Source organism: Triplophysa rosa, linkage group LG8, assembly GCF_024868665.1.
Source record: "Triplophysa rosa linkage group LG8, Trosa_1v2, whole genome shotgun sequence".
Taxonomy (NCBI): Eukaryota; Metazoa; Chordata; class Actinopteri; order Cypriniformes; family Nemacheilidae; genus Triplophysa; species Triplophysa rosa.
In genome coordinates, this window is record NC_079897.1 from 18,277,664 (window position 1) to 18,301,170 (window position 23,507).

At 38.0% G+C, this 23,507-nt stretch overlaps 3 protein-coding genes across 4 annotated transcripts; 1 reads left to right on the forward strand and 2 right to left on the reverse strand.

The window, feature by feature from the left end:
- Positions 1-424: 424 nt before the first annotated feature.
- LOC130558452 (uncharacterized) lies at positions 425-3,171 on the reverse strand. 2 transcript variants are annotated; one of them, XM_057340848.1, is made up of 6 exons: positions 3,135-3,171; positions 3,007-3,055; positions 2,878-2,934; positions 1,335-2,721; positions 1,082-1,230; positions 425-971 (listed from the first exon to the last, which is right to left on the reverse strand). In XM_057340848.1, exons 4-6 carry the CDS (start codon positions 2,701-2,703, stop codon positions 432-434), a joined length of 2,058 nt encoding a protein of 685 aa, XP_057196831.1. In that variant the 5' UTR covers positions 2,704-2,721; positions 2,878-2,934; positions 3,007-3,055; positions 3,135-3,171; the 3' UTR covers positions 425-431. The 2 variants fall into 2 exon arrangements, with proteins under 2 accessions (XP_057196831.1, XP_057196832.1); XM_057340849.1 differs by lacking the exon at positions 3,007-3,055 and having other exon boundaries at positions 3,135-3,153.
- On the forward strand, positions 2,180-7,852 carry pafah1b3 (platelet-activating factor acetylhydrolase, isoform Ib, gamma subunit). The gene is made up of 7 exons (XM_057340912.1): positions 2,180-2,326; positions 3,216-3,335; positions 3,770-3,856; positions 4,000-4,089; positions 4,621-4,737; positions 5,232-5,354; positions 6,223-7,852. The coding sequence occupies exons 1-7, from the start codon at positions 2,282-2,284 to the stop codon at positions 6,469-6,471; spliced, it is 831 nt and encodes a 276-aa protein (XP_057196895.1). The 5' UTR covers positions 2,180-2,281; the 3' UTR covers positions 6,472-7,852.
- Positions 7,853-10,805: 2,953 nt separating this feature from the next.
- Positions 10,806-20,292, reverse strand: ceacam1 (CEA cell adhesion molecule 1). Its single transcript, XM_057340819.1, has 15 exons — positions 20,085-20,292; positions 17,019-17,321; positions 16,626-16,904; positions 16,222-16,485; positions 15,854-16,129; positions 15,447-15,698; positions 14,999-15,274; positions 14,152-14,403; positions 13,754-14,029; positions 13,349-13,600; positions 12,981-13,256; positions 12,628-12,879; positions 11,909-12,184; positions 11,471-11,707; positions 10,806-11,356 (listed from the first exon to the last, which is right to left on the reverse strand). The coding sequence occupies exons 1-15, from the start codon at positions 20,128-20,130 to the stop codon at positions 11,268-11,270; spliced, it is 3,606 nt and encodes a 1,201-aa protein (XP_057196802.1). The 5' UTR covers positions 20,131-20,292; the 3' UTR covers positions 10,806-11,267.
- Positions 20,293-23,507: the final 3,215 nt, after the last annotated feature.

The following is a 23,507-nucleotide window of genomic DNA, read 5'->3' on the forward strand; positions in this document are numbered from 1 at the left end:
CTGCTTTATAAAATAATATCACAAAATCACATCTTATTTTCCACAGAAATGTTATAATATATTGATACAAAAACTGTCAAGAATCTGTAAGAAATTAAAAAAATGAAAATTGCTTTAAAATTAAGATGCATCTTTGCATACAGACTTTTTTTACCTCAAAAGAAAACTAATGTGCATCACAGAGAGAGGTCTGCTCTTAAGAAGTGCCAGCAACAGCATTCTTTTCATTCACCTTTATTAGCTGTGCTATCAATAAACTTGACAAATCACAATTATACATAATGTGAATCAGGTGAACTCTCAATTCTATATGACACTTAGAAGTGATTTACATGTGGATGTCTTTAGAAGTAATATAACATGTTGCTCATACAAATATAGTAAGCAGACATTTGTATATCCACATGTGTCCTGTGTTTAGTCTAACCATATCATTCCCAATGATGATAAAATACCTTATCTGGTGTGTTTGATCTGACACAAAGAGTCATACTATGCCAATCTGACCTGTCTCGGGAGTTAGACGGATGTGGATAGCGAAAAAATGGCTTATATTGAAAGCATTCCGAGGGAAAGGATGTTGAGAATGAGAGTGGAGCCCATCGGTCTCTAACATCCTGAACTTGCAGCTGATTGGACCAAAAACTGGATTCTCCCAAAAATGTCTCCTGCGCTTTTTGTTTCCTATTCTCATATTCAGGATTTAAATTAAACATAGGATCTGTTTTTTCTTCCGACTGGTGAGAGATGAGATCTAAACCTTCATTTTTCATACTTTCACCTCTTCTTGGTAAATCCCCCAATAGCTGCTGAGAACAGGGTTTATAATAAGGATTCGCCCAAGGTGGGGTGCAGGGTTGGAGAGTGGGTAGTTGGGAAAAAGCCTCATCCTGCTGAAAGAGCGTTGTGCTGGGATAATGCTGAGTTTTGAAGCAATCCTGAGACAACCTAGCTGGCCTCGACTGGTCAAACTACAAAGAATGGTCAATACAATTTACTAGATATCCAGTCATAAAAAAATAGCTTTTGTTTGTGGTGAGAAATGAAATTGTCTTATTATATTTTAGATTCATGGACTTACCATATCTTTGTTTGACTGTAGAGGTTGTATTAAAGAGACCGGAGGGGAAAATCTCCTCTCGGCTTGTACTCTTCGCTTCTTCATTGAAGCACCTCTGCCCGAGTACTGCTTAACCTTCTCAGCTATATATTCCTGCTGTATGGCATTCTCTGTGCACAGGTCAATAAATAAAATCCACAACTATACCACAGCTCTAAGCGTGTGTTCAAAGATATTAAGTAAACTAACAGCGCTAAAAATTAATTTGCATTACCTGTCCATATATCTGTGTTCCCGTTGGGTTCACTCTCTTCATTGCCCAGTGCATGGCTGAAACATATTTGTGAGCAGTCTTCATGTGTCTGTCCTGAACCAAAACTGCTTGTTTGCTTTCCATCAATAAATGAATGTAGCTTGCGCAGGTTATGCTGTAAATGGAAGCTGTGGGTTTTTTGTAGAGCCTGCAGTAGCACATCTCTGCATTCCGCCAGCAGGGGGCGCCGTGGCACGTGGAGCTCCAAACGTGCAGCCAGTTTGTTGACAACTTCCCTAACAGACACTGATATCTGCACTCTGTCATTTTCTGTCAATGTACCAGTCCCAGAGTCCAGTTCAGATGAAAAAGGATCACTCTTGCTTTGTCGAACATCATCTTCACGCAATCTTTCCATGGCAGAAGTTGATTCAAATCTTTGGATCTTCTTTGCACAAGTGTCTTCATCAATAGTGCCAGTTCTGTTGTTTTCGTTTTGTGATTTGGGCGAGTCTATTTCTTGGAAATATAAAAAATGATTGTCAGCTGGAGTGGAACAAAACTGATGTGCCAGTTGATTTTCTGGCAATGACAAAACCATAAGTTCACAAGTTCCTTTCAGGCTGCTCGAACTGTGTGGCCTTGATTTATTATTTGTATCTTTCTTCACGGTGTTGGCACTTCTGTAATGCTTCTCATCTTGTCTAGATAATTCCTTAGGCACTGGGTCTTCTTTATTAGTCTGTAAAGCACTTGGAGGTTTCCTAAGCTCTTTTCTTGAGTCTCTCGTAGTTTTTTCTGGTTCCTGGAGTGGTTCCTGTACTTCTGCATCGAGGATGCAGTCCTGGTCTGATTCAGGCATTAATGGCGGATGACGAGGTAATGGTGGTGTAACATGCATCACAGACCGTTTTCTTTTATCTTTTCTCTGCTTCTCTGTCTTTAGTTGCTCACTTACGACCCTCTCAATGTCTATAGATCTCACCTCGTGGCTAAAGAGACCTCGGATGGAGGTGAGGCGTCCTTCTGTTATGATGCTCGGCTTGTGGGGAAGAAATGGCTTAGCAAATGACTTGTCTTTTCTGGAAGAAACTACTGAATGGCACCCATTATGCTGTGCTTTCTCGCTGCCAACTTTTCTACTGTGCTGAAGGCATGTGTGAGACCAGATTCTCTCCTGACCTCGTATCTGATTCCTCTCCTTCCTGGTTTTGAGACACTTTACTTTGCGGGGCGAAGAGTTGTGTGCAGATGTCTTAATGCTGCTATAGCGTACTGCATTAACAATGGCTGTATGAGATGAAGACTGAGCTTTGCACGTGCCGAGGTTGCAGGAAGATTTCAGCACGTTGCGTTTACGTGGTAAGCTCATGCAGGTGAGGTGGCTCATTGTGTATTCACGAGTTTACTGTAAAATACGGACACAAAAACGTATTTTGTCAAAGAATTACATTTCCAAATAAAAGACGAGTGCCAAGTATTGCATGGGTAATGGGTAAAGTGAGTACTTTCTTTTTTCTTATACACGTTTACGTTTTAGATACAGGTTTTGAACGTAGCCTACCTCAAATAAAGTGATGTCAAATGTCAACAGTGCATTCTTCGTTGTCAAATGTCAAACCTGCAATATTAGAAATATAGTTAAAACGCTTGTAAATGTAGAGTCTTCACGATATAATGTCATGGCAGTTACATTTAACGTTCCGTTGCGTAGCAACATGCTTCAAACGCAGAATTTCCACCTGCACCAAGAAGAAAAAAAGCCAAAATGTTTACAATTGGTATGAAGCTGTTAGCAATGTTTAAATAGCTTATTCATACATATAAAACCCATCAAAAAAGAAAACGAAGACGACGTTCTGGCGTTTTCATCTTAATTAAGTTTTAATGAAATTCCTATAGGTCGACGTGCTCGGCGATCTGACAGTAATGCCTGGTTCCGGTGTTCCAGCTTCCGGGGTTGGGCAGCTGAGGGCTGGCTGTTTGATTGAACACACAACTCTGTTTTGGTTACATTTGTTGGTAAAGATATTAACCAATTTTAAGTCAGTTATGAATCGACTCAAGTGTTAACATGTGTTATAAGTGTGTATGGACATAAGTGTAATATTTACGCATTGTTTTAACTCGTCTTGTGCTGTGTTCTTCCCAGTGGAAAGCATTTAATGTGCTAAGTGCTACTTTAGCCATGTTAGCTGCTCAGTTATGACCACTGTTAACAACTGTTACGCGAATCGTATTTTAAAAGCCACACGTTTTATTTGTACATTAATTTTGCATCGGTTTTTAGGATTAGCTGTAATGTAAACTTGCAGTGGCACAACCATCGTATGGTGGACCTTTTTTAAGGGGTTGTTTTGTAAGGCATTATATGCTTAGAATCCACATTCAAGGTGGAATCGTTCTCATTTTGGGATTAAATTATCTTTGTCCTCAATTTTAACTATGTCTTTCAGAAAGTAATGAGTGGTGAAGATTGTAACCCTGCAGCCACACCCACCCCCTGTCAGGACGCACAGGGAGACGGTCGATGGATGTCATTGGTGTGTGTTCTGTCAAATTATATTCTGTGTACTATCAATGTGCTTATGTATTTTCTTTTTTTTATGTGTGTCCAGTGCTTTCTGTATTTTTTTGTTGTTGTAATTAGCCGAAATGATCAAATGAAAACATTTTATTCTTGCAGCACAATCGCTTTGTGTCAGACAGTAAGGGAAAAGAGCCTGATGTTCTGTTTGTTGGAGATTCACTCGTACAGCTTCTGCATGAGTTCGAGGTACTCAGAATCTGCTTCATTCGATAGGCCTATTAGCAAGGTCGGCACTAGGCATGGGCCGGTATGAGACTTGGACGATATGATAACATTACGTAAACGCTTCACGGTATTGCAATTACAACGCTGAGATGTGCTATTTTCAAATGTCTGTATACTAACAACAGCTTTTCAACTGGACACAAATACATTTTATTTTTAACCAACATTCATAGAACATATATGTCAGGAAAAAATAAAGCCTTAAAATTATAATACTCTTTCAAAAAATATATATTTTTGTCATAGCCCATATATTAGGCCTAAACATCAAACATTGCATTACATGACTTAATTATGTATTTTTGTGTAAACACAGCTCATGCCTTAGAAACGGTATCACAGAAAATTGGAGTGGTTTTGAAACCTTGACTCTTTCAAACCTCGGTATACCTTGAAACCAGTTTTTGGCCCATGCCTAGACGGCACACATATTTTTAGGCTTTAGGTCGTGTTATTGCCATACGTTTACCTTGTTATTTATGTTTTTGGCAGGTTTGGAGAAAATTGTTTTCTCCTCTTCATGCCTTGAACTTTGGAATCGGAGGAGATGCTACACAGCATGTACTATGGAGACTCAGTAATGGGGAACTGGACCATATCAGCCCAAAGGTAAATGGCTTTTGTACAGTATATCACAACCTCCTTAAATTAGGTACTCGCTACTCTACAATGTTCCCTGAAATTCAACTAAAGACATTTCCTGTTTACAGCAAGTGTACAATAAGTCACTTTGACTGAAAACTGCATAAATTAATAATTCACGTAAATTCACACTGACATAATTTTCAAAAACGTACTCCCCTGTATGCTAAATGTAGCTACTAAATGTTGTTCAAGCTATATATTTTAGTTGAACCATGGACCTTTATCAACTTATACAAGATATTACAGAATGCAGTATGTACATGTAAACAATTCTGTGGATGTATTGTATAGATGCTTAGAAATGAATATGTTTTTTGTTTGTGTATTTCTTGCCATGTGACGTCAAGGAAAATTATTATATTGTTTTGGCAACTAAAATTATGTGTATCAGATGCATGATACTCTTTTATTTTTAGCAAATCATTCTAAGTAAAAAAAAATAAAAACATTTTTTACAGGTGGTAATATTGTGGGTGGGCACTAATAATCATGGTCACACCCCGGAACAGATCTGTGGAGGCATCATGGCTATCATCAATGTGATTCATAAGAAGCTGCCCCATGCTCACACTCTCATATTGGTTAGTTGCTTTAAACTACCTTTAAACTCACTTCATTGGTTAAACCTATTTTGACATCATCCAATTCTGTGAAAGTCAGTGGTAAAGGTCTAGTGTATGACATTTAGCGACATCTAGCAGTGGGGTTGCAAATTGCACCCTACGGCTCACTGCACCCTTCGCCCCTCACTTTCGAAGCCTTAAGCTTAAGTTATAGTCGTGCGTAGGACCTACGTACGTAGACGACGCCGTTGTGAATATTTATGGTTCTGCGTTGAGAGTATGCGTCGTACTGCAATTACACCGCCGAAACGCTAGTTGGCTCTTTGTGTTTTCACGGGTTTGCTCTTCTTGGCCGATGTTTTGTGTGTATGCTAGTGTTTGCAAGCGATGGAATGCTGATCGCATCTTAACGGAGTTGGAGCTGACTACATTTTTGGAGAGGTGCGCGTCAGGCTACGGCGTAGGGTACGCACAGGGTATGCGGCTCTGCGTAGGCTACGCCGTAGGTCCTACGCAGAACCATAAATTTGGCTTTACGGTGGCTGACACAGGACTAAGATGCCGTCATCTTTTCGTCTCTTTTCCGAAGGAGATAACATATTTACGAAACGCGTTCTGTAGAGCAGATTGTCCGTTTAGGGCTACTGTAGAAGCAACATGGTTATTTCCATGTAAGGGGACCCGATGTGAAGATAGAAATAGCTCATTCTAAGGTAATAAAAACCCAACTCTTCATTATGTAAGGTCTTTATACACCTTTGAAGACCTAGTTATGTATATTATATTGCACTTCTGTCAATAGACCCCCTAAAAAAAATCACACATGGGCCTTTAATGTCAGCAGAGAAAATTGAAACCTATTAATTTGCTGTTTTGTTACCTCTAGGGTGTGCTGCCGAGAGGTAAGAGTCCAAACCCGCTTCGTGAGCGTAATGCGAGTGTGAACGCTCTAGTGCGGTCTGAGATAGCATCCCTGTCTCATTTCTCATTTCTGGATGTGGATCCTGGGTTCATTCAGTCAGACGGTTCCATCTCACATCAGGATATGTACGATTATCTGCACCTCACACCCCAGGCCTATCAGAGGGTGTGTGAGCCACTACACGAACGCATCAGGTCTCTGTTAGATAAATAGGCCCTGCAAACACGAATACAACAATATTCAGCACAGCCACCCTGTATCGCACATTACCTGTGTGCTAAACAGAGCCCATGTTAAAACACCCTCAGGAAATTCATGACTGTTTAATAGACACAGCGTCACACGCTTTTCATCAATACGTGTTATTACATTCCTCGTTTTACTAAAAATAAGTCTTTGTTTTTGTTGTGAATTTGGATTTACTCTCTATATGCAAATTGGTTAGGACATTCTAAAGGTCTGCACATACATCAAAAGGACTGCCATGACACAGCCTGATATATTCTAGTTTAATGATGATATATTGATATAATCTTTATGACCTCTGATGTGTAACAAATATTGAAGTGTACATAAGGGCTACATGCTGCTATCATGGTTAAGGTCATGACAAATTTCCTTTCATGTTTGTGTAGGAAACAGAACTAAATAAACATTCTATATAGCCTTTTCTGGCATTGAGAACTATCTGTTTATTTGCTGAATAGAACAATATGGGCTAATATCAGTTCTCATATACAGCTGTTCCTGGGGCGGTACCCTTTCAAAAAGTGCACGTTACACCTCAAGAGTGCAAATGCATGTATCTGTACCTAAACTGTACATGTTTGTACCTTTTTAAAGGTCTCGTTCCAGTGACAGCTTTTGTACCTTTTTCTGAGAGTACTTTACTATAAGAACTTTTCTGAGATGTTTTAGGATTGCATGCCTTAACTCTATATGATTCCATAAGGTTGTTTTGCATCTTTCACTGATGATTTGTTGTCAAATATTGATTTAGCCGCATTGTCTATCTCAGTAATTTTGTATTTGTTGTTATTTTGGGAACAAAGTGGGTCTCCATATATGTCTTCATGTTTTTATGTTTTGGTGTAGTGTTTTATTTTAGTTTGTGGTCAGCTGTTCTTTTTAAGCAAGAGTCGGCAGGTAATTTTTATGTACCTTTGCCTCTGGGGTGTTTGAAAGAGTTACACGATGTGAATGAAATTAAAAAAATCTTGTAACTAAAGTCAAGCAGTGAATGCTCTTTAAATTACAGCAAATCTATTGTCAATTTCTAATAAACACGAAATTCAAATGGTAGGGAATCAATCCATAATTTCATTTCTAGGGGTGTTAAAACTACATACTTTTAAGTGATGGTGATCACATTGTTATTCTCTTGTATGTGGTTTATCTGCTGCTCTGTCCTGGTGTTTGTAATCATACTTGCCTTGTCTTTAAGGATGTTTGTGAACATTGTCATCTTCCAGTAATTAAGTGATGCTCTTGCAACTGCATTCCTTCAATTTGATGTAGTATGAAAGTGGCACTGTGATAAACCTTGCTACATTGTAAAATATCTCAATGGTGGAATAAAACCTGAGAAACTGTTTGAGCTGTACTTGGTATTTTATTAAAACTTAAGTTATGTTTTAGTTTATCAAGACAATAGTGTCAAAAAATATAAAATTAACTTTGAATTCAGAATCTAGCTATAAAGTTAGGACATATCTTTTTTCTCTTATTGTTAATGAAGCAGCTAAGAAGTCATCTAATTGTACGAGTTACCATGTTGTGAAATATGTATAATTCAGAAATACCCGACTGCCACACTAAGAACAGCAGGTCTTTTTAGCAATACGAGTCGTTGATGTTGTGTCACTGCACATATACGGTTGAAGAAGTCCTGGCACTTTCGGGAGATAAACATCAGAAAATTAGCACTTGGGTGGGACATGTTATGATGTACACAAAGGAGTTTCAAGTTCAGATGACTCATGATAGTTGAGCCTGAGTGATTTAGGTTCCAAGTTATCTGTAGATCATGAGTGTTAAGACAACCCTTGTCGCCTTTCGTTTTTTAACACTTAAATGAACCTAGAGATAACATGCCTCTTTGTTAATATGTTTAAAGTCAGTTAAGATATCTTAATTATTTTTATGTTGCGAAATAGCATTGATATAATGGTGTGGTATCCATAAAATGTCACCTGAGTAAGTTACAGAAAATTATACCAGTATGCCTTCTCAAAGCCCTGATGTTCATGGCATATGTATATACTGCAATATAGGAAATCTTTCTTACGTTTTGGTGTGCAAGTGTGGAAATGCATCTACATAACTTGCCATATCCACATAACTGTCTCAGGTTACAGATCTGAATGCAAGATTGATTACAGGAATACATGCACGCTTGATATCTTTTAACGGTCAAAGTATGTTTTTCCATGTCAGCCAGGTGTGCTTGTCTGCAAGATCATCCATCACATTTCTTCCGTGGCCTTAAATCAATACACAGGTAGGTGCCACATTAAATGCATGAAATGCTTTAATGTTTGGCAGTGTTTGTTTCTTGTAAAGTTTAGTGAAACCTGAACCTTTTTAGGAGCATGCAGTTTCAGTGTGGAATATTTGGTACAGGACCAAATCACCTTTGAATTGAACTCAGTCATTAATGTGAATGAATAAGAGTACATAAGATTTTCTGTCAGGGTCAGAGTTTAAATTATGACAGAGACACGGAAATTCAAAAGAATAATAGCATTCTTTTCCCAAGCTGCATGCATCCCTCATCACAGATCTTGGCAGTTCCAAGCAAATGAGATGTGTTGTCAACATTTCATTCACACCCACCATCTTAAATTTTACACGGCAAGTTGGGACAAAATAAGACATAGTTTTTGAGACCCAGAAATCAGAGCTTTGCTGTATAAATAGAGTGTAACCCTAGATTTGAATAGACCGCCTGATAGTCCTTAAGAAGCAACCGTGTTTTCTAAGACTTAAAGCCATCTTTTAGATAGCGTACCTCAAAGGGAAAGAGAAATGAAGTTCCAGGTTCTGCTGGCTATTGTCGTTGTGATTGTCTACTGTCAAGGTACTTATTTTTTATTTATTTGTGACAGATTAATATAGGTATATTTATAAATTGCATTGTTATTAGGTTACATGGTAAACAGTATTATAATGTGTGAAATAGGGATACAATTTAAGAGAACTTCTTGTAATCCAAAAAGAACTCAAAAACAGTATCATAAACATAATGATACCAAACCATGTATTTTTATAACAATATTGCTTGTTTTGCCATCTCCTCATTGTTGCAATTTGTATTAGTTAATTTTCAAAAACGGTTTATTTACTGAACGAACCAGCCGTATCTTTTCAACACATACCTGTGTAATAAATGCAGCCAGATTTTCCTGTTAAATTACATCACTTACATCTAGTTTATCTAGTTAAATATAGTAACAAAGTTTTGTGTTTAATTTAACATTTTCTCAACTATGACTAAGGCTGTATACTGTATGTAAGTCTGTCTATCTCATAAATATTTAAGGTGATCAATGTCAATATTTCATGTCTCTGTCATCGGTGCAGCACAACCTCAGCCGGGGGATTCAGATACGTCTCCAGTGAATAAAGGTCAGATGTCCAGGCAACAGGGCAGGTTATGTAACTGCATTGGTAGGTTATGATCATATAATGATCATCATATATGCAGATGGACATGTCTGAAAACAGTATTATGAAGATAGAGGTTTAAGCTCAGCTTGTACTGTCAACATGTAATGTTTTGAATAACAACGCTTGACAATGCATTCATGTTAAATGAGACAGTCATGTTTGAGTCATTGATGGATGTGTTGTTATACTGTACAGAGGGAAGAAGTGGCCAGAAGCTGAAATGTCCCTGTGTGCCACCACCTCGACGCAGTAAGTCACGCAATCTGTGTTTACCCAGATCATCCTGTTGTTATTTTAAACATATATCATGTCACAAAAATGTTTAATTATTATGCATAAATTGCCAACTTTCCTGGCTATAAGACATATACTGTCTTGTTCTTTCATTTCATATTTCCAGCATCCCTTAGTAAAGGACAGAATGCCTTTTGCAAAAAGAAAAAGATTGAGAGAAAAAGATGTCAACAGCTGTTTTACAGAAGAAGTGGGAAGGAGACGAAAGGAAAAACAGTCATTAGTACTCCAATTTAACCATCTCCCTTTTTACCTGTGGCCCTTTTTACACAATATTACAAACTAATGGTGTAGACAGTACAAAGCCTTTTAATCAATTTTTCGTATGTAGTATTTCATTTATTCTAACATTTTAAACTCATATCTTCATAAAGTATCCTAAAGTGTATACCAATAAAACAGTGTGCTGAATGTTTTTTGTATAACTGGCTTTTATTTTGTTTAATAAAGAAAATAACACATTTCACATTTTGGTCTTTAAATGATTAAATCTTTAAATAATTTGACTTCCATTTGTTTTTGGAAGTAATCTCATTAGATTGTATGATTATCAAACATATCACAGTCTAAATATATGGAACATTTGTAAAACAATTCATAAAGTAACTTGATTGCCTGTCCAGAAGAATATCATTATGTTTAAAACTCAGAACTACCTATGTACATATTATAGCCTATGTATACTTCACCCAAGTTGATATTGCAAACGTAGATCTATTAAAATAGCAATTATTTTAAAATTAAATTAGATTTAAATTAGTGATACTAATAAATACAGCACATATGTACTCATTGTAAATTCATAGGCAAATAATGTAGTATGGTGCTATCAAAAGTCCCCAAACCATTTATAATCCATAAATGCATCTCTGTCCTTCCCCCACATTTTTTCTAAATAATGTACTAAAGTGCTCAAATGAATTACGATACATTCATATAATCTGGATTATAGACTGTGACCTTTTTTTTTAGCTGTACCTTCATATTTACCCATAAGCCTTAATCGGACAGTCAGTCCTCTTAATAGCCTAATGTTAATGTCAACATTACATCCATTCATTCACCACAGCCAGCAGGAGCACAAGGAGAGTGGTCAGCATGACGCCCGAATGGACACTGGCACCCGCATTAGAGTCTGCGGAAAAACAGAGAAAACCTGTTACTACATCTCGAAAACAGATCAAAACAACCAATGCAAATATATATTTAACATCTTAATTGCTTCGTGTCAGTTTGGGATAACGCTCACCACTGATGAAGTGGCTGGTGTAGACTGTCACATTGGTCAAGGGGTTTCTGGCCACACAGGTAAAGTTGTAGCCCAGGATATACTGAAGGGCAACTTCTATAATGGGTTGATTTGCCACTACGGTGTTATTGTGGTCTACGATCCACTGATACACAGCCGGTGGCTGGGATTCGGCTTTACACGTGAGGGTAGTCGTATACCCTGGTTTTACTATGATCTGCACATTAACCGGTCCAACTGTTCAATAAAGATAAAGAGGAAGTGTTAGGGGGCATGCACTTTGAATTTACCTCAAGCTAGTTGTGTAAATTTGTAGGCATAATTGAACGGGTTGGGGTGGTGTTTTAATTCATAAATGCATAGTTTTTAATGTTTTTGCAAGATTACAAGTTTACAGCGTACTTTAGAGATTTAATAAGAAGTAAGAATGGTACTCACAGTTGGCCACAAGGTGGTATGGTTGACTCTTATGACCTCTGAACACATTCGTGGCGACACACTGGTAATTTCCATTGTCAGCACTTTGCAGGGGCATGAACATCAGCGTGGTATTATTGTTGATAATTGTGATTCTGTTGGATGGCAGTAGAGTCTCGTTGTTTCTCAGCCAGTGGATGCTGTTGTAGGGTCCAGTCACGTGACACATGAGCTGCAGGTTTTCGGCAACCTCTGGGATGCTTGGAATGGAGCTTACGTGCACGGCGGAGATGCCCACTGAAGATACAGATATTACCCAGTTAATATTGTGTATCAACTCAACAGTAGCCCTAAATGGACAAACTGCTCTACACAACGCGTTTCGTAAATATGAATCTAGGCAAAGAAGCAAAAACATGACGACATCTTAGTCCCGTGTCAGCCACCGTAGTGCTTCGAAAGGGAGGGGGGAGCGGTGGGGTGAGCCATTAGTTGCAATTCGCAAACATCACCGCTAAATTTAATACACTGGACCTTTAAAAGGAAAGTCTGAATACAGAATGAATAGGACCAGTATTCCATAAGTATTGACTATTAAATGTATCTTAAACATATTTCAAAACCTTGACTTTGTTTGATGACATCTAAGGGACAAACCTAAACAAGGTGCTACATTTTAAACAATTGAACTGGAAAAAAAATAACCCAAACAGACGTAGATGCTTTGAATTACAGCTTACCATATACAGTAAAGTCCAATGTGGCATTGCTTCTGATGCCTGTGATGCTATTGAAGGCACTGCAAGTGTACCTTCCTGTATTGTTTAGTGTGACAGTATCTATCACATAGACTGAGGTGTTTGCCACCCATGAGCCGTTGAAGAACCAGGTGTATTGACTTTCAGGACGAGAGGAAGCAGAACATCTGAAGGTCACATTGTACCCCGTCTCTGCTATGGTTGGACCCGTGATTGATGTGTTCCATGGACCATCTGAAACCAAGTTTGTTTATGTTTTTCTACAGTACTTTTCTCACACAAAAGAGTTTCTAACAGAAAACCGATCAAAGGGAATATGTTTCATTGATACATACAGTTGATCAATAGGTTGTAGGCCACACTGGTCATGTTGCTGACAGGGTTATGAGCTGCACACTGGTATTGTCCTTCATCACTGAGAGCGAGTGTGTTAATCGTCAAGGTTGAGTTGTTATTGGAGAGTGTGGTTCTGTTGTTGAGGAGCATGTTCATGCCATTCTTCATCCACTGAATGGAGGTAAAATCGCCATTGACATTGCAGGTTAGTGTGAACGGCTGATTGTTGATCGGTTGCTGATTGTTTATATTCACTGTAACAGCACTGATTAGATCTGAAATTCAAACAGATGACATTATTTAAAGATTAGGACAAACTATCAAAGATATGCATATTTTGTAAAAGCCCTTTCATGAAAAAACTCACTAAATACGGTTAAATCCACTGTAGCATTGCTGCTGATCGTTGTGATGTTATTGTAGGCCATGCAAGTGTACTGTCCTCCGTTGTTCGTTGTTAAACTGCTGATGACTAAAACCGAACTATTTGACATCTTTGAGCCGCGGAAGAACCAGCTGTATTGACTGGGAGGCTGAGAGTTTGCTGAGCAGCTGTAGGTCACGCTGGAGCCTACGGCTCCTACAGTAGGACCAGAGATGGCTGTGTTCCATGGACCATCTGAAAACACGGATAAAGCACAGGTCAGTCTCTGGACTTGGGTCATTTAAAGTCACTTGTCACTTTTAAACTAATTAAAAACGTTTTAAAAGTTCTACGAAGACTTAATGTCTACATATCTACAGGCCTCAGCTTTAAAGATTTGTTGCTCACAGTTAACCGTAAGGTTGTAGGCCACGCTGGTCATGTTGCTGACAGGGTTACGAGCTGCACACTGATATTGTCCACAATCACTGAGAGCGAGTGTGTTAATAGTCAAAGTTGAGTTGTTATTGGAGAGTGTGGTTCTGTTGTTGGGCAGCATGTGCATGCTATTCTTCATCCAATGAATGGAGGAAACATTTCCATTGACATTGCAGGTTAGTGTGAATGTCTGATTGAAGACCGGTTGCTGATTGTTGACGTTCAATGTAACGGAGCTGATTGGATCTGAAATTCAAACAGATGACATCATTTAAGAAATTATTGATTTAAAAAAATATATTTTGGATTTAAAACAAACTATGAAAGAGATGTATACTCTATGTATACTGTATTTTGTAAAAACTCACTAAATACGGTTAAATCCACTGTAGCATTGCTGCTGATCCTTGTGATGTTATTGTAGGCCATGCAGGTGTACTGTCCTCCGTTGTTCATTGTTAAACTGCTGATCACGTAAACCGAACTATCTGACATCTTTGAGCCACTGAAGAACCAGCTGTATTGACTGGGGGGCTGAGAGTTTGCTGAGCAGCTGAAGGTCACGCTGGACCCTACGGCTCCTATAGCAGGACCAGAGATGGCTGTGTTCCATGGACCATCTGAAAACACGGATAAAGCACAGGTTACTATCTACTCTAGGTCATTTAAGGATGTGTTATTTGTCAATTTATTAAAACATTAAAACCAAGATTCTACTGTAAGCAGAACCACAGTCCCTTTAGGAAGGTTATGCCACTCGGCAGACATGTTTGAAACGCCTCCAGGCCGCTATTTCAAAGAAGACTACATAGCTACTTGAAATGGTAAGGACAGATTTCTCTAAAACCACATGATAAAAATGAGATTTAAACCGTATATTGTAGGCCAACAATTAAACCTGACATGAACTGTACCTTAACTTTGGTTTAGCTCAAATTGCGCTAAAAACAACCTCTTTCGAGGTGACTTCAGCAGCTGTTCACAGGCTGAGCCCCGCCCCAGACAATCGTCATTCTTTATCGATTGGCTCTTTTTACTGGAAGGTGGGGCTACGTTGGCTAGAGTGGCCATTTTGAGTGTTGCACTCCCTCCCCATTTATATTAATAGCAGTGGCTCATCTATTATTTTTGTCAGAACCCAAAAACGTCTGGAAATTCTTTACAGCATTTATGTCTTCAGGTCTACTACAATTTTAAGTAAGTTTTGTTACTCACAGTTGACTGTAAGGTTGTAGGCCACACTGGTCATGTTACTGACAGGGTTCCAAGCAGCACACTGGTAAAGTCCACCATCATTGAGAGCGAGTTGGTTAATCGTCACGGTTGAGTTGTTATTGGAGAATGTGGTTCTGTTGTTGGGGAGCAGGCGCCCACCATTCTTTAGCCAATGAATAGAGTAAAAATCTCCAACAACATTGCAGGTTAGTGTAAATGACTGATTGTAGACCGGTTGCTGATTGGTGACGTTCACCGTAATGGCGCTGACAGGAACTACGTTTCACACAGAAAAAGAGTGACATGAGAGGAAAGCTAGTATCTGCATAAGGGTTAACCAAACTGTACAACCATCTTTATTGTATAGGCGTGTATAGGCTAACTCATGGTTATTTCAGCACATGCGGTTGTTCTGTTAATTGGTTGACTTACTGTATAAATAACTCACCAATTACAGTTAATTCCATTGAGGCATTGCTGGTTAGGCCTGTGATGTTATTCATGGCTGAGCAGGTGTATTGTCCGCTATTGTTGACCAAGAGAGCTCCAGTTATGTACACTGATCTGTCCCATACTTTTGAGCCTTTGAAATACCAGCTGTAGTGACTTTGAGGATAAGAGTCAGCAGAACAGTTCAAGGTCACGCTGGATCCTACTGCAGTTACACTTGGGCCAGAGATTGCCACATTTCTTGGGCCATCTGACAAACACACGGATTAAAGCCTCATTTCGTATTCTGCTGCAATAATATTTCGTGATCACAGGATAAGAATCAAAAGTGCTGACAATTAAATATTGATTTGAACATTTCATTGCATCCATATGTAGATATCTATGTTACTTTGTGTTACTCACAGTTGACCGTGAGGTTGTAGACCAGGCTGTTCATGATGCTGACATCATTGCTGGCTACACACTTGTATTGTCCATTATCATTGATATTGAGTTGGGTAAAAAGTAGGGTTGAGTTTTGATTCGAGAAAGTAATCCTGCTGTCGCCGACCAGGTGCATGTTATTCTTCATCCACTGAATGGAGCCCATTGAGCCCACAATATTACAGGTTAGACTAAAGGACATGTTTTCTTTTGGGTAGCCTGCTTGAGGATTCACCGTCACTTCTGTTATTGGATCTAAATTAACAAAGGGGATAATTTTATACAAGATGAGATACAAATCGTCACAAGAGCAAATACAGAAAACTACACTATGAGTGTCCGCTCACCAAGTATGCGAATGCTTTTTGTCATCGTAGCATATCTGAGTGTCGCTGCATTATGGGCAATGCAAGCATATTGTCCTGTTTTGTTCCAAGTAGTGCTAGTAAGTACGAGATTTGGTCCAACGACATTTAGAGGAACACCATTGTATGTCCAGGAAATAGAAGCTGTTGGCTTGGAGTCGACTGAGCATGACAGAGATATAACAGAGCCAGACGCATATGCTATACTCTGTGGCGAGACTGTCAATGTCAGGTTACTGGGCCCATCTAAACAAATAAAACAATTCAGTCATGAATTCAAATCAGCTCACCACGCCCTTTAAAGGGATCATATCCTACATTATGTTGAAAAATCAAGTGTTTAACACATACACGTAGGCAATTTTTTCATGATGTCATATACTCACAGCTTATATTAAGGTTCATTTGTGTACTCTCCACTCTACTGACGTTGTTTGCCACAATACACGTGAATGGTCCTTGGTCATACCGCGTGACAGGATTAATGGTGAAAACTTTTCCGTCGTTACTGAGAGCAATTCTTTCCCATGCTGTGACCAGAGAACTGCTGTTCTGCCATGAAATCCACATCGGCGTTCCTCTGGCAGAGCATGTGAATGTCACGCTTTCGTTAAACTCCACCAGGTTTGTCTTGCTTACACTGGAAGACACATCACTTACAGGTTCTGCAAGTAAACAGAAGGACTAAACATAAATGGTTACGTTTTTTTCGACGATGTTTTGTTACTTAAAGAGCATGTGGTAATAGGTGTTAACATATGATAAAAGGGACCACTCACCCTGAACATCTAAAGTCAGCTCTCCTCTGCCCCCAATGCTTCCCATGGACTCCAATACATACAGACCAGAACTGTTCAGATTTACGTTGGATATGGTGAGCGCATATGAAGCACTGTTAAATGTGATTCCAGTCGAGTAGGCACTGCCATTGAAGATCACTGTTGGTGACCACAGAAACAAAACACTCGGTCCAAACAACCAGGCACCAAATGAAATGACTGGGGGATTGTTTACACTGATTGTGACGTTGGTGCCCACAGGTACAGGGTTTGCTGATGGTTGCAGGGTTAGTGCAGTAAGACCTAGAAAAGAAAAGGCAATGTCACTGTAAGCATTTGCTGCAAAACAAAACTGTATATCGAAAAAATAAATAATTAACTACACTGTCAGAAACCATGTAGGCTAGTTGGATCCAGATTCCTTCCAGGTTTTGAGTGTGTATGTGTTTGTATACCGCATATGTTTTTATTGATAACACGCACACCCAATAAGCTCTTTAATAATAACAAAGGGTGACACATCAAAGGCTGATCATAAGAAAAGAGATTAGTCTACACATTTATATTTAATTTCAATCATAAATGTATTTTACAATTTAAAATGTTTATTTTTCACAACAACAAAGTAATGTGATGTCAGATTTTAGAGTACCGTACATAGTGTCCATGATCATTGTAATAAGATAAGGGAGAACTGAGTTATACAAATAAACAGCACAAAGTTAATGTCATTTATTTCGTAAAACACCCTGTAAATTAACATTGTCAATTTTGTTGTTGTCAGTCATATTTAATGTGTAATTTGTGTGCCTTTGACACATAAATGTACTGTAAGTGATGATAGTGTGTAAGTGGTAAGGCATTACATTTTTAACTGACAGCTACTGGAAATTATTACTGGTGCCTTTAGACTGTTCAGACATAAGAACAGGTGTACACTGTCTTAAAAACAAATGTTATTAACCCTTTTAGCTGTGACTTTTGAATCCTCTACTGACCCGATGCTGTAACTTTTTATTGCGTGAGATGGGAAAAAGTAACCTTGTGCTGATGGAACTGATCGCTGATAACTATATACACACTGTTTTGGTATATGAATAATCTATAAAAAAAAACATGAATAAACACATTTGATATGCTTATATAAATGTTTATGTGTGAGTGAAGACAACCTCTTCAGTGTGTCTCTATCAGCAGGTGGTGACGTCAACGCTTGTTCTCAAATCACAAATATGTGGTTATCTGGTTGAAATGATCAAATGGCTTCTAAACAGGGTGTGTCTCAATGACGTACCTGTAACATCCATGATACCTTCCCAATGCATTTGTGCCAACATAAATTCTAATTTATTCATTTCAATTTATTAATTCAAATTACAAAAATATTTCTAAAATCATACTGTATCCATTGAATAAGGGAGAATGTACAGGCAGCCGGTTGTTATCGCAGAATAAACCTCGACAGGGGATCAGGACCCGACGCAAAGGGGTTTATATTTTGCGATAACAACTGGCTGCCTGTACATTATCACACTTATTACACAGCTGCTTGCCTCATAAGTAAATTATTAGATATGAAATATTGATTAAAAACATTTTATTAGCTCATTTGTATTCATTTCATTTCCAGAGGAAAACCCATTGTCTTTTAGTTAAAGGCACGTCACAAAGTTCAAATGAAATGAACATAAAATTTGGATTCATCATTTGTAAACATAATGTATGTTAGAAATTAGGCATATTTAAATTGAATTTATGTGTGATATTAAACTGCACCGGTCAAAATGACTCACAATACCATGTATTATTAGTTTTGAGCAGTTATCGGGGAATAAAAGACCTTGGAATCTTGCCATTAAACTCCAAAAGATGCTGGGTTATTTTCAACCATGATGGGTTTTGTCCCTTTTTACCCAACACTGGGTTGAAAAAAAGCCAGCATCTTTTAGGAGTGTAGTCGTGAGATTCCAAGGTCTTCTATTTATACATTAACCCAGAAAATGTTTATATTTGACCCAACCATGGCTTAAACAACCCAGCATTTGGGGTTGAAACAACCTAGTATAGGATAATTTATAACCCAAGAGTTGGATTTATCCCTTTTTGACCCAATGTTGGGTTGAAAATAACAGAATCCAGTATCAGAATCAAGTATTCCAGAGCGCTGTGTAAAAACATTAGTTATAATCTACAATGAACTAACATGAACGAACAATAAACAAGTGGCATTAACCAACATTAAGGATAAGCTAACGCTGTAAAAAAATATAGCTTATTGTTATTCATCTACTGTAGGTAATGGTAATGAATGGAGCCTAATTGTGAAGTCTTAGTGAAAAAGGTTCTGTTGACTATAAAAAATAAGAAAAGATAGGTCTTCTAACGCAATCTCCCACCCAACAAATGTGTTTTCCCCATGTCATTATGCCATACTAGAATCTGATTTTCACTACACCATTATTGTGGCCCAAACTATTTACAATAAGAATAGTGTAGCAATACCAATTTAAATATTGAATGCTTTACAATATTAGCATATGTGGAGTATTACACAATATTGCTGCAAAATTCTTTGTAGGCATCTCCGTTTTTAGAAGTATGAGTGAAATCCAACATGAAGCATTGTACAACGTAGTGTAGTGTGTATCTGTACACACAAAGTACATGTACTATATGTGTATTTGTATTTTCATAAACTTGAAAATCTAGAAAAGTGAAATCTATTGATTAGGTTAAGCCTTCAAAAAACAGTTATAATAATATTGTATATATAAGATTAATATCGCTGCTCTCCTTCTGAAACCTTGTATCGCTTCATGATTTTTATATTTTTTCCATAAATCATTATTATTTTTAGTCACCCTTTATGTTTGGCATTGGGTTTTTTCCATTTCCTGAAAAACAGCTAATTTGAACATACAAGGTTTCAGAAGGACAGCGACGATGTGTAATTGTCTCCAAAAATCATCCTGATGATCACAGTAACAAAAGTTCTCGTTTCTACATTGTTGTTTAAAAACGCAAAAAAATAATTGAAAATTGAGAACAAAAAGTGAAAACATTTACCTTCTGGAAAAATCAAGATGAAGAAGGCGAGTAATTTAAATCCCATTTTGGAAATCCAAACAAGAAGTCTTCACCTCACCGCAGACAAATGACCTTCTTACAGCGTGAAAACAAACGGAAAACTATTTATATGGTCACTACACTTCCATTTTCCTGATATTTACCTTGCTACATCAATGACTTGGCATTCAAAGAAGAATGCGTGTGACAAAAAAGGTACACCTCTTTTTACCATGACATACACACACACAAACATACCGAGACAAGGGTGTGTCGTTGTGGTTAACCTTAATCTGAAACCAAGCTGCTGGTACCCAGGTGATGTGCTTCACAAATGGAAGGTCAAGCCATACGTATTTGAATAGTTCCTATGTGGAAGGAAATCATTTGTGTTTAGTAAAAATTGTGGACTGTCAACACTAAATTGATGTCAGCAACTCATGATTACATGTTCGATTACAGTTCAATGTTTTTGATTAACACCTGCTCCCAGCATCCCCCGAGGGCCAGCTACACTTAGTGTAAATTTCCAAAGTAATGTATCTATGTAGTTACCAAAACATAAAACAATTCTCATAACTTCCTAAAGTACACTTTACACTTAACACCCTTTTGGTGGGTTCTAGTAATTTGTTTTGTGATTATTTAAACACTGTATGAAGAAATACACTCCTATGTTTGTGTCACTCTAATGTAACTCTTCTCGCTGACGGCACTAACACAAATTAATTATAGGCACACAGTTGTAGTCCAATCACTGATTGGAAATAAAAAAAATCCAGTTTGTTTCTTCTGCCTGTGGTAGGTTTCTCAACCGAGGATGCCAGAGTGAGAGGTCTGATTTCCAGGAAATGCATGGACTTGTGAAATGTGTACTGATGTCAGATATATTACCTTAAGGTAATGTATTTATTCTGTCTATCCTTTATTTACCGTTTTAATAAAACATCAATGTATTCTTGTAAAATTACAACACGAAACTAAAACAAAATCTCAGCAGGATGAGATTCTCTGGTTAATCGCTTTATTTGCCTTGTAAATGATATTTAAATTTGCTAAGTGTAAACCAGTAAATTGCATTTCGCAAGACGGTCACAACGCAACAAGGATGTCAACTCTTTAGCATGTGGAAAATATGATCAGAAATGAGAAAAATACTTTATAACATATTCAAATCAGCTTAGTTATATTACTCTCAATTCAAAATAAAAATTTGATGAATGGACTGCAGAAGGGAAGTGTGGTCTCATATACATGATGCTGTCTGTTTAATATTGCTACAGTATCATGTTAAATGTGAAACTATAGAGAGTCTGTTTGAACAGCTGTGCAGTGCCATTGTGCAAAACACTGGGCACATACCCCTTCTCCCATTTTTCCCTTCATCGAAACCACCTAACATTCTTTATCTCTATTTGTCATAATCTGCCACCACTCCTGCACACACCTTGGGTAAACTCGTCTACTGTTTTGTCTCATGTTCTCTTTTATTTGTGCTTGCGTATATGCCTTTTATAAAACTTTTTAAAAAGAGCACCAGATATTGAGCATTCAAAGCAGTCGCTGTGTGCAACACAATGGAAACCGTGCTCAGAACAGTGATGTAATACTAAAAAAGTGGTTTACGATTAACCCCCATCACCCAGCATGTAAAACTGTGGGCATTTGCTGAAATCACATCTACTGTAGGTCTACCGTCCAAGTCTATATTAATCAACAGCAGAGATGTGGATTAGACTCGCTAAACTGGATTTGAGGCCTGCCTGATAAAAACACACAAACACATACAACAGCACAGCACAACTGTGACAAATTATAGCTGTTAACAAATCATGTTTGTCACTGGTTTTTACAAATATCAAATGTGTTTTTCCATTTCCAGTAAAACAGCAAATTTGGACATCCAAGGTTTGACCACCTTTAAATAAACATCAATTAAGAAACACCAGCAAGTAATTTTAATCCACAGGACTAACAGGCCTATTTATTTGTAATCAATTGAGTGAAGAAAAGTTTATATACACATGTTGAGTGTGTGTGTGTGTGTGTGTGTGCGCGTGTGTGTGTGCGTGTGTGTGTGTAAAAGGAGAATGCGCAGAAAACGGTGATAAGAGCATCCCTTCGCGTAAACCTTCCAAGAGAAAGAGGCTATAACATGTAAGTGACCGGTTTCATTCAGATTAATGCAGCGCAAGAGTCTCTCAAACTGTGACAGAAGGGAAAAGAATCATTTCCGGTGTTGTGCCGAATTTTGACTCCCCGCCAGATTACGACTCCCCTCATTGATTTGAAAATCCTAACACCTAATGTTAGTGGGGAATGGGGGAGTCATAATTTGGCAGGAGTCATTTTTCGGCACAACACCGGTACTCACATGTACACTTTTATTGATGTTACATAAACGGCACCGTGTTTTTAGTCACCGAAAGACAGCATCCACTCCTCACTGCAGACACCTGATGACGCGCTTGAACGCGGTTTTTTTGACGCAGTTGTCAGGGACGGGTAGCGAATAAAAAGGGAAAACAACAAAGAATCAAATTCGAGGAAAAAATAAAGAAACACGCGATACAGTTAAACAAAAGCAGACTGTGGGCGTTTGAACAACAAACAAGTGGGTATACTAAAAGCCTACTGTACGCTATTTAATCCTTATAAATCGCAAACAGCTCTGTGGGAAAACTGAACTTGCATGGGTGTATGACGTGCGCGAGGCCCCGACTACACAACTGACTCTGTTTCTAAGCGATCTAGGCCTATACATTATATATAAAATGATCATTATATAGGCATGGTGAGTTCTGCACATCAGATGTGTCAAAAGCAAATAAGGTAAGGCGATATCTACTGTTTACTATCTACTGGATAATACTACTGTTTCTTCAATGAGAAATCAGAAGTTTCAAATATTAAATGGCGCCCTCTCAAGGCTAAACTGATCATCACACCACGTTAGGCTGAACTGTAGTCCATTTCTGTTCATTTCAATTTTCAATTTGTCACATAAACAGTTATGCACAGCCGGATACAACTTGCAGTGAAATATAGGATTGAAAAAGGTGTTGTGTCTTAACGGACTCGAACCCACAACCTTAGCTCCACTATTAAAAAGGATTACAACCTTAAATAGGCCTATATAGTATAGTACCCAAAAGGGATGTCCAACTTCTGACAACTGACATCTTCAAATTCAAATATATTATTACATTTATTAAAAAAAACTATAGGCCCGGTTTCACAGACAAGGCTTAGCTTAAACCAGGACTATGCCTTAGTTTAATTAGGGTATTTAAATCACTTTTATTAAAATGCCTTGGATAAAAATACTGCTGATGTGCATCTTGAAACAAAACAATGGCAACGACATATTTTAAGATATGTCCGGGCTATTTATTTTCAGTTAAGACAGCTCAAACTTTTATT

Excerpts from the sequence above, each read along its gene's own strand:
- LOC130558452 (XM_057340848.1), bottom strand. The coding sequence starts at position 2,703 with ATGAGCCACCTCACCTGCATGAGCTTACCACGTAAACGCAACGTGCTG. Across the intron at positions 1,231-1,334 it reads GAACACAGATATATGGACAG|AGAATGCCATACAGCAGGAA; the intron begins GTAATGCAAATT and ends ACCTGTGCACAG. Across the intron at positions 972-1,081 it reads TACAGTCAAACAAAGATATG|TTTGACCAGTCGAGGCCAGC; the intron begins GTAAGTCCATGA and ends CATTCTTTGTAG.
- pafah1b3 (XM_057340912.1), top strand. The coding sequence starts at position 2,282 with ATGTCTATAGATCTCACCTCGTGGCTAAAGAGACCTCGGATGGAG. Across the intron at positions 3,336-3,769 it reads TGTTTTGGTTACATTTGTTG|AAAGTAATGAGTGGTGAAGA; the intron begins GTAAAGATATTA and ends TATGTCTTTCAG. Across the intron at positions 4,738-5,231 it reads TGGACCATATCAGCCCAAAG|GTGGTAATATTGTGGGTGGG; the intron begins GTAAATGGCTTT and ends CATTTTTTACAG.
- ceacam1 (XM_057340819.1), bottom strand. The coding sequence starts at position 20,130 with ATGGGATTTAAATTACTCGCCTTCTTCATCTTGATTTTTCCAGAAG. Across the intron at positions 13,257-13,348 it reads AGTGGATTTAACCGTATTTA|ATCTAATCAGTGCTGTTACA; the intron begins GTGAGTTTTTTC and ends TTTGAATTTCAG. Across the intron at positions 12,185-12,627 it reads ATTGGACTTTACTGTATATG|TGGGCATCTCCGCCGTGCAC; the intron begins GTAAGCTGTAAT and ends CTGTATCTTCAG.